The sequence below is a fragment of the Glossina fuscipes genome, unplaced genomic scaffold (assembly GCF_014805625.2).
Source record: "Glossina fuscipes isolate IAEA_lab_2018 unplaced genomic scaffold, Yale_Gfus_2 110, whole genome shotgun sequence".
NCBI classification, from domain to species: Eukaryota; Metazoa; Arthropoda; class Insecta; order Diptera; family Glossinidae; genus Glossina; species Glossina fuscipes.
Window position 1 is genome coordinate 482,879 of NW_023998453.1, and position 8,782 is coordinate 491,660.

General features: G+C 36.9%; 3 protein-coding genes across 4 annotated transcripts; 2 read left to right on the forward strand and 1 right to left on the reverse strand.

Annotated features, from left to right (window-relative positions):
* The first annotated feature begins 37 nt into the window (after nt 1–37).
* On the forward strand, nt 38–2,347 carry LOC119638896 (AP-2 complex subunit mu). The gene is made up of 4 exons (XM_038035993.1): nt 38–424; nt 476–754; nt 814–973; nt 1,046–2,347. Exons 1-4 carry the CDS (start codon nt 248–250, stop codon nt 1,741–1,743), a joined length of 1,314 nt encoding a protein of 437 aa, XP_037891921.1. The 5' UTR covers nt 38–247; the 3' UTR covers nt 1,744–2,347.
* LOC119638899 (valacyclovir hydrolase) lies at nt 2,042–3,576 on the reverse strand. Its single transcript, XM_038035996.1, has 2 exons — nt 2,633–3,576; nt 2,042–2,559 (listed from the first exon to the last, which is right to left on the reverse strand). The coding sequence occupies exons 1-2, from the start codon at nt 3,382–3,384 to the stop codon at nt 2,463–2,465; spliced, it is 849 nt and encodes a 282-aa protein (XP_037891924.1). The 5' UTR covers nt 3,385–3,576; the 3' UTR covers nt 2,042–2,462.
* Nucleotides 3,577–4,269: 693 nt separating this feature from the next.
* Nucleotides 4,270–8,492, forward strand: LOC119638893 (ribonucleoside-diphosphate reductase large subunit-like). Of its 2 annotated transcripts, XM_038035990.1 has the most exons (3): nt 4,563–4,781; nt 4,898–5,075; nt 5,888–8,492. In XM_038035990.1, the coding sequence occupies exon 3, from the start codon at nt 5,902–5,904 to the stop codon at nt 8,353–8,355; it is 2,454 nt and encodes an 817-aa protein (XP_037891918.1). In that variant the 5' UTR covers nt 4,563–4,781; nt 4,898–5,075; nt 5,888–5,901; the 3' UTR covers nt 8,356–8,492. The 2 variants fall into 2 exon arrangements, 1 of the variants encoding a protein (XP_037891918.1); XR_005247504.1 differs by lacking the exon at nt 5,888–8,492 and adding an exon at nt 5,151–5,868 and having other exon boundaries at nt 4,270–5,075.
* Nucleotides 8,493–8,782: the final 290 nt, after the last annotated feature.

Sequence of the window (8,782 nt, forward strand, 5' to 3'; positions counted from 1 at the left end):
GTAAACATTGCAGCGCAGTTTAAAATCGGGCAGTTTTTTTTAAGATTTTATATATTTATTATTGGTCTTGGCAACTCTCTAAAGAGGGGTGTTGATCGATAATCAGCAAATACGAAAATTTTTAAAACTGTAGAGATTTTTTCTACCTCTTATTTGGACGAAATCTAATACTGGGTTGTGTAAAAAAGAAAGTATCTTCTAGAGATTAAAGTGTGCCCATTCCAGCTTCAAGTTTAATTAAGGAGAAATGATTGGTGGCTTGTTTGTTTACAACCACAAAGGTGAAGTGCTAATTAGTCGTGTTTATCGTGACGATATTGGACGCAATGCTGTGGATGCATTCCGTGTCAATGTCATCCATGCACGTCAGCAAGTTCGTTCGCCTGTTACCAATATAGCACGCACCAGCTTTTTCCATATTAAGGTAAGTTATTGGAAGATTCGTAATTAATCGTTAACATTTCCGTATTTTCAGCGTGCGAATATTTGGTTGGCCGCAGTGACCAAGCAGAACGTCAACGCTGCCATGGTGTTTGAATTTTTGCTTAAAATTATAGAAGTCATGCAATCATACTTCGGTAAAATCTCCGAAGAAAATATAAAAAACAATTTTGTTTTAATTTATGAGCTGCTGGACGAGATTTTAGATTTTGGTTATCCACAAAATACTGATTCAGGTACTTTGAAAACATTTATAACACAACAAGGCATTAAATCCGCTACCAAGGAAGAACAAATGCAAATTACGTCCCAGGTGGGTCAATTAATTGAATTTTAAAATTGATGTCTCCTGCATTGTTTGCGGAATTTCAGGTTACTGGGCAGATCGGCTGGCGTCGTGAAGGTATTAAATATCGTCGCAATGAGCTATTCTTAGATGTGTTAGAATATGTTAACTTGCTAATGAGCCCTCAAGGTCAAGTGTTGTCGGCTCACGTAGCTGGGCGTGTCGTCATGAAGTCGTACTTGTCAGGTAATGGCATTTCAATTCAAAGAAGTTATTACTATTGTAAAATATTATTTTTTTACCGACTTAATCTTGCAGGTATGCCCGAGTGTAAATTTGGCATTAACGATAAAATTGTTATGGAATCTCGTAATCGTGGATTGTCGGGCAACTCTGAAGCGGAAACCTCTCGTTCAGGAAAACCCATGGTAGTCATTGACGACTGTCAATTCCATCAGTGTGTTAAACTTAGCAAATTTGAAACAGAACATTCGATTAGTTTTATACCGCCGGACGGTGAATTCGAACTGATGCGTTATCGCACAACCAAAGACATTTCGTTGCCATTCCGTGTTATACCTTTGGTACGTGAAGTCGGACGCACCAAAATGGAGGTTAAGGTCGTTTTAAAATCTAATTTTAAACCATCTTTACTGGGACAAAAGATTGAAGTCAAAATACCTACACCGTTAAATACATCGGGTGTGCAATTGATTTGTTTGAAAGGTAAAGCGAAGTATAAGGCTTCGGAAAATGCTATAGTCTGGAAGATAAAACGTATGGCTGGTATGAAAGAGACACAGTTGTCCGCTGAAATTGAGTTACTCGAAACTGATACTAAGAAGAAATGGACGCGTCCACCGATATCAATGAATTTTGAAGTCCCTTTTGCGCCTTCCGGATTTAAGGTGCGTTATTTAAAAGTGTTTGAACCAAAACTCAACTATTCCGATCATGATGTGGTGAAATGGGTGCGCTACATCGGACGCAGCGGTCTTTATGAGACCCGCTGTTAAATGCATCATATATACGCACACATACATTTTTATTGAGCTGAGCTCTTTACAATACTACTCTTGAGCTGGTTAACTTTGGCGTGTGTATGAGCGATTTTTTCTTATTCGAAATCACTCAGCCGATTTCGTCAAATAAGTAACCAAGTGACGAGGAGGCGACAATCCTGTTTTCTTTTTGTTTTATCGATCATTATTTAGATTCCTTTCACTGTTGAAATTTTTTTCCAACTGATAGCAATTCGCGATGAAGTACTACGCGATCGACCTTTTCATTACTGCTTTAAATATTTCTACTACGTGCATTTTATAATCAATTTTTTTAATGGCCTCCAGTGATATAAATAGAACAAATCATTATTTGATTTCTATGTTAATTCTGAAAACATCTTTATTAAATTCATCCGCTTTAGGGTAATTTTATCGGCGTCTACACAGAAGTAAATCTGCCTGCGTATTCGGCTTTGCTAAGTTGTATAGTTGTATAGTGTGCACAACGTTGTATTATTATAATTATCTCTTATTGTTCCATATTATCGCAAATAACCCATAAACATGTTAAAAAAATTAATTAGAATAAAGCTAAAAAATGACGCTGAAAATTGAATATCTATATCGCTTTAATTGCATTAATTGTAAACGGAAATTTGTATAAGGACCATTTTTTTTTACTATGATCATTACCAAGAAGTACCAAATTATCGAAAGAGAACTATATACCTTTAAGACTTTTCCAATAGAAAATTGGCTACCAATTTATTATATTCTTCTGCATAGCGTAGATGGATGTTATGTTTCCCGTCTGGAAACTCGTGATATCTAAACAAAAAACAAAGAAATCACTTTTACAGCGCACAAACGATTTTCCTCCGTTCATCTCGTGGAAACTTACTTAAATCCTCGTAGATGTTGCTTTAAATAGGGTACATGTTCTTTAGCTAACATTGGATCTTTTTTGCCGTGCAATATAAAAGTTTTCGCCTTTATTTCCCGAACTTCTTTCATGCAAAGGTCGCCTTCACATTTTTCATATATATTTAAAATCGAATCTACCCATTCGTTCCATAGCTCTGCAAATCTTTCTGCCCCATACAACTTCTCCAAGGGCTCGCGCATTCGTGCGGACCAATTCTTCACGTCTCTTACACCTTTCAATATATTAACATCTTCATCACTTACGTACGCATTTGCACCCCATATAACTAATTTATCTACATTTTCCGGATAACGACCGGCAATAATAAGTGCAGTTACGCCGCCATCACTCCAACCCAGTATAGAAAATTTCGGTCGATTTAAAGCTTTCATCAATTGTACTGCTTGACGAGCATCGTTTTGAAAAAAATCCAAATCAAAATTACGTTTCGGTGGAATTGATTTGCCATAGCCAGGCGGATCCCAAGCTATTACAGTGTAATTGGGTAACAATTGTGGTAGTTGTTCAATCTGTGGCTTAAAATCAGTCCAATTGGAGCCTACTGCTCCTGGCATTAATAAAACACTTTTATCACCTTTGCCACTTTCCACAATATTGATATCAAATTCATTCACTTTCACTTTATGTTCAATGTGTTTGTAACGTTTAATAGCACTTACGATTGTTTTAAAAGATGACGAGATATTTTTATTTATTGCTCTGAACATTTTCTTTTTCGTATAGAAAAGAGGAATGGATGAAGTTTATAAACGATAATATCTATATGTCCAATAAAGTTGTGTTTTTAGCACAAAATTTTCTTAAGAGCTCCAGCTGAAAGCCGCAATAAAAATGATAACAGAGAAAAAAGACGATGCAGATCACCTGATGTATATGTTACGACCGAAAAGTATATGTTTAGTAATGATTTGTTGATAATTGAATTTTGATTAGTTGTGGTTCAAGTTGTAATGGTCCATTCAGTAATATCCATTCTGGGGTTTAGTCCAGAAAATTAATATCAAGCTATAGCTGTGAAGCTGACCTTAATGAAGAAATTCTCTCAATCAAATATCTCCCCAAAGACACCTTCCGTCTAATTTTAGACAAAATCATGCAAGATTAGAAATACAAATATTGGGATATAGGAAAATCAAATGGAGACCGTCTCTTTTACAAAATTTATCCTTTCATGACTTTTAAAGCTTTTACATGCGGATTAAGGTGCTTAACAGACTACTCATGTGCAACCACACACATGGCAAAGTTTATTTAAACCTGGTTGGACTAGTGTCATCTAACATAAGTGATCAATATCACACAAAAGAATCAGCTGGGCATCTTATTGGTATGTGCAGTTTTTTCATTTTTCTTTTCTAGTCAGATTGTGTGGTGTGTTGCCGACTTGGTTCGTAGTTGCAGACCAGATGATGAATATTTAACAGCGATGACGATGAGCACAAACTTGTTAGAACAGAGAGGCGAACTTGTTGGAACAGAGGGGCGAACTTGCCACGTAAAATGTCATGTAAAATTTTGAACAAACATTGTAAAGGTTGTTACGGACAAAAAAAAGTTCTAACTTCAAATACTGTATGGTGTTGCCAAGTGATGAAACCAGAAAATTATTCTACCTTCATGACTGTAAGATCAAAAGAGTAATTGACGATAAACAGATAACGTTTATATTGAATGGTATATCAAAGTTCAATACCCGTTAGTTTAATAAAGGAAGTCAGCTCTTTCAGTAACTATTCATCGTTTGCTAAAAACATACTTTTTAAATCCGGAAAGAATGAGAAAAAGAGACTGATGCTTAAGCTGCATCTGTCGCGAAAATCACTAGGTGCAGACCCAATCATATGAAGATAGGCTTTGTCATATGTGTGTCCTGTTAGAAGGCGAATTAGCAATTTATTTTCACATGAGTTGAAAATCTCCGAAAATCATGATTCAGCGTTTATCTTTGGACTGCTTCCTTTGTTAGACCATCACCTTTTTTTCATTGAGCGAAAGACAGTAATGACTTGGTACCCAAATAAGATGCAGTTTCGTTGCGGACAATAATATAATGCTTCTAAAGAGGTTAGCAATTTATTGCGATTATTTGGAGAGAAGGCCTATTGTAAGTAGAGAGAGTTACCTTACGATTGCTGTAAGCTCCACAAAAATTAAATGAAACTTGTCAAGCACTTTGAATTTATAAATTCTACTGTTGCATCTGTAATATACATTTTAAAGGATTTGTCAACATATGTATTCATTTTTTGATAGAAGATTTACTGGACCATTGATAGAGCTGGATTTTGCTTGCTATGAGTCAATCTGGAGAATTATAAGTGGTTGACCGACCAGATTGTCTCTTGGATCGAATTAAGGCTCTATACAATGAGAGGGATTTACTTGCCGAGAACACATTGTAAGTAATTCTCATTAATTTAATAGCGTTCAGATTCTTGTAGCAATCCTTAATTAAATTTTGATAATTGTTAAGAAAAGAATTGCGTTAATATTCCTACCGAAGAATCATAATGATTTGGTTTGAGTGATGTCCATATTAATTAGCTTGCTCGAACTCTGGTCAAAACAAATTGTTTAAGTTTTACTTGGATTAACGGTCACGTTTGAGACGTAACATTTGTTATAGAAAAGAGTAACGTTTTTGTGAAAGATTTCGAACCGCCACTTCATGCGACAATGCGATAATCGCCAAGACAATCTAATCATGTTGCCGGTCTCATGGCGAACCTTTCTTCTGCGCGTTTGTCATAGTTTTCCTCTTCGATGAAAGATCATAAAAGAGAGTTACGACATACTGTGCTGGAAATGTATACATTGGTTGGCATTGCTTATTTATTTTTCTCTTTCTTCACAATTCACAAATCGTCAGCAAATTTGCCCACATAATTAGATTCAACCACGTTTACCAGATTACCCCACAGATACGATAGCGTAAAGAAATGAATGGTAAAACTTTTAAAGAAACCTGAACTGGCAATTCTATCAATGTGCCTTCGACCTTATCTTTTCTAAATTTGCCGGTTTTTGTTATCCTTATGTCAGAGAGAGTTTAGCCGAAATCGGTTAACAAATAATTAGCCGCGCTTTTAAGGCAGTAATGATCGCTGTCGCCATTTTGAATCTTCGTTTGCTAGTACAAAGCGAAGGCAAGCAATTTTATTTTAATTTGTTAAGAGAAAACTTAGTAAATTTGTGTTTTTTAAATTGCAGATAATTAAGATAAAATGGTTAATCAAAAATCAAACAAACTGTTCGTAGTGAAACGAGATGGTCGTAAGCAAATGGTACATTTCGACAAAATAACTTTCAGAATCCAAAAGTTGTGCTATGGTCTTAATATGGATTTCGTTGATCCGACCGCCATTACATTGAAAGTAGTAAGCGGGTTGTACAGCGGCGTCACCACGCAAGAATTGGATAATTTAGCTGCCGAAACTGCGGCCTGCATGACCACCGATCACCCGGACTATGCTATTTTAGCCGCCCGTATTGCTGTATCAAACTTGCATAAAGAAACAAAGAAAGTATTCTCTGAAGTGATAAGTGATCTACATCATAATGAAGATAATGGCTTTCCTTCGCCTATTATATCAGATTACCATTACAAGGTTGTAAAAGAGCATGCTGATCGACTAAATTCGGCCATTATTTATGATCGCGATTTCAGTTACAATTTTTTTGGCTTCAAAACATTAGAACGGTCTTATTTGTTAAAGATTAATGGGAAAATTGTGGAGCGGCCACAACATATGTTAATGCGCGTCGCCATTGGCATTCACGGCGACGATATTGAGGCAGCTATCGAAACTTATAATCTCATGTCGGAGCGTTACTTCACTCATGCTTCCTCAACTTTATTTGGTGCTGCTACAATTCGCCCGCAACTGTCATCCTGTTTCTTGTTAACGATGCCGGAAGACTCCATTGATGGCATTTTTAAGGCTGTAAGGCAATGTGCTGAAATTTCCAAATCGACGGGTGGCATAGCTCTGAATGTCCATTGCATACGAGCAAAAGGTACGAAGATATCCGGTACTAATGGCGTATCGAATGGTCTTGTTCCTATGTTGCGCGTCTTCAACAATCTTGCCTGTTATGTACATCAAGATGGCAGACAACGTAGAGGTGCACTTGCTATCTACTTAGAACCTTGGCACGCAGATATTTTCGAATTTCTTGACTTGAAAAAGAATACGGGCAAAGAGGAAGATCGTGCGCGGGATTTATTTTTTGCTCTGTGGATACCAGATTTATTCATGAAAAGAGTGGAAGCTGATGAGCATTGGTCTTTAATGTGCCCCCATAAATGCCCTGGCTTGGAAGATGTATATGGAGACAAATTTGATAAATTGTACATAAAATATGAAGACGAGGGTAAAGCGAATAAAATAATAAAAGCTCGTGAGTTGTGGTTCGCAATATGCAGTGCCCAACTAGAGACCGGAACTCCTTACATGCTTTACAAAGATGCTTGTAATCGCAAAAGTAATCAACAGAATGTTGGCACAATAAAATGCAGTAACTTGTGTACAGAAATTGTCGAATATACGTCGGCTGAGGAAATAGCAGTTTGCAATCTGGCCTCAATTGCGGTGAATATGTTCGTGACGACAGATAAACAATATGATTTCCAGAAACTGAAAGAAGTTGCAAAGCTTATAACAAGAAACCTCAATAAGATAATCGACGTCAATTACTATCCGCTGCCGGAAGCCAAAAAATGTAATTTACGTCATCGTCCAATCGGTATAGGCGTCCAAGGATTTGCTGACGCACTAATTTTAATGCGTTACCCCTATGAAAGCGAGAATGCTGCTCGCTTAAATAAACAAATTTTTGAAACCATATATTATGGTGCTTTAGAGGCTAGTTGTGAGTTGGCCAAACAATACGGTCCTTACGAAACATATGAAGGTAGTCCAGTTAGTAAAGGCATTCTTCAATATGATATGTGGGATAAGACGCCTACTGATCTATGGAATTGGTCGGCTCTTAAAGACGACATTAAGAGTTATGGAGTGCGCAATTCCTTGCTGGTAGCACCAATGCCTACCGCGTGTACTGCTCAAATTCTTGGTAATAACGAGTCTTTCGAGCCATACACGTCAAACGTTTATACACGACGTGTATTGTCCGGTGAATTTATTGTCGTCAATCATCATTTGCTCAAAGATTTGACTGAGTTGCGCCTTTGGAATGATGACATGAAAAACTTAATATTGGCACATCGCGGCTCAATACAAAACATTGAGGCCATACCTGATAGTATAAAAGAATTGTATAAAACGGTTTGGGAAATTTCAGTGAAATCAACCATTAACATGGCTGCCGATCGCGGTGCTTTCATCGACCAAAGTCAATCATTCAATATACACGTAGCTGAACCTAGTTATGGTAAATTGTCTTCTATACATTTTTATGGATGGAAAGCCGGTTTAAAGACCGGTATGTATTATCTAAAAACGAAGCCAGCAGCGAATCCCACACATTTTACAGTCGATAAAACTCGTTTAGCTGTAAATAGCACGTCACCAGCGAAAAAGGTTGAAGAAAACAACGGTGGCAAGGAAGTACTAGAATCAATCGCAAATAATGCGGAAACCAAATGTGAAAGTCAAATGGCTGAAATCGTATGTTCGCTAGATAATAAGGACGCTTGTTTGTCGTGCGGCTCATGAGCTGCAATTCTATATTCCTTGTCAGAGAATTTTGTTAATAAACATGCATTTTTCTTCGTGTAAATGTGGAATTAAAGTCAGTCAGGTGGGATATCCTCGATTTCTGGGTAGAACTTTAAATGAGAGCCTAGACTTTCGAGGACATTATGAGAATTCTTTTGAAAAGTGAGTTTGGATAAGCCATCCGCTAACCGCTTCCAGAAGAGCTGACAGTAAATAGAGCACTAGTATGTTGAAAGACCAATTTGGCACGTATAACCTCATGTAATTTACTGAAATATATAGAGAAAAAAAGTACAGGCTTTTCAAAAAAAAAAAACTTGTTGAACTTGCACCTTAAACTCTTACATACTTATTCTCAAGGTGTTAATTAAGGTGAAGGATAATTTTTCCAGAAGGGTGTGTCTCTAGTACCGTTTATTTACCC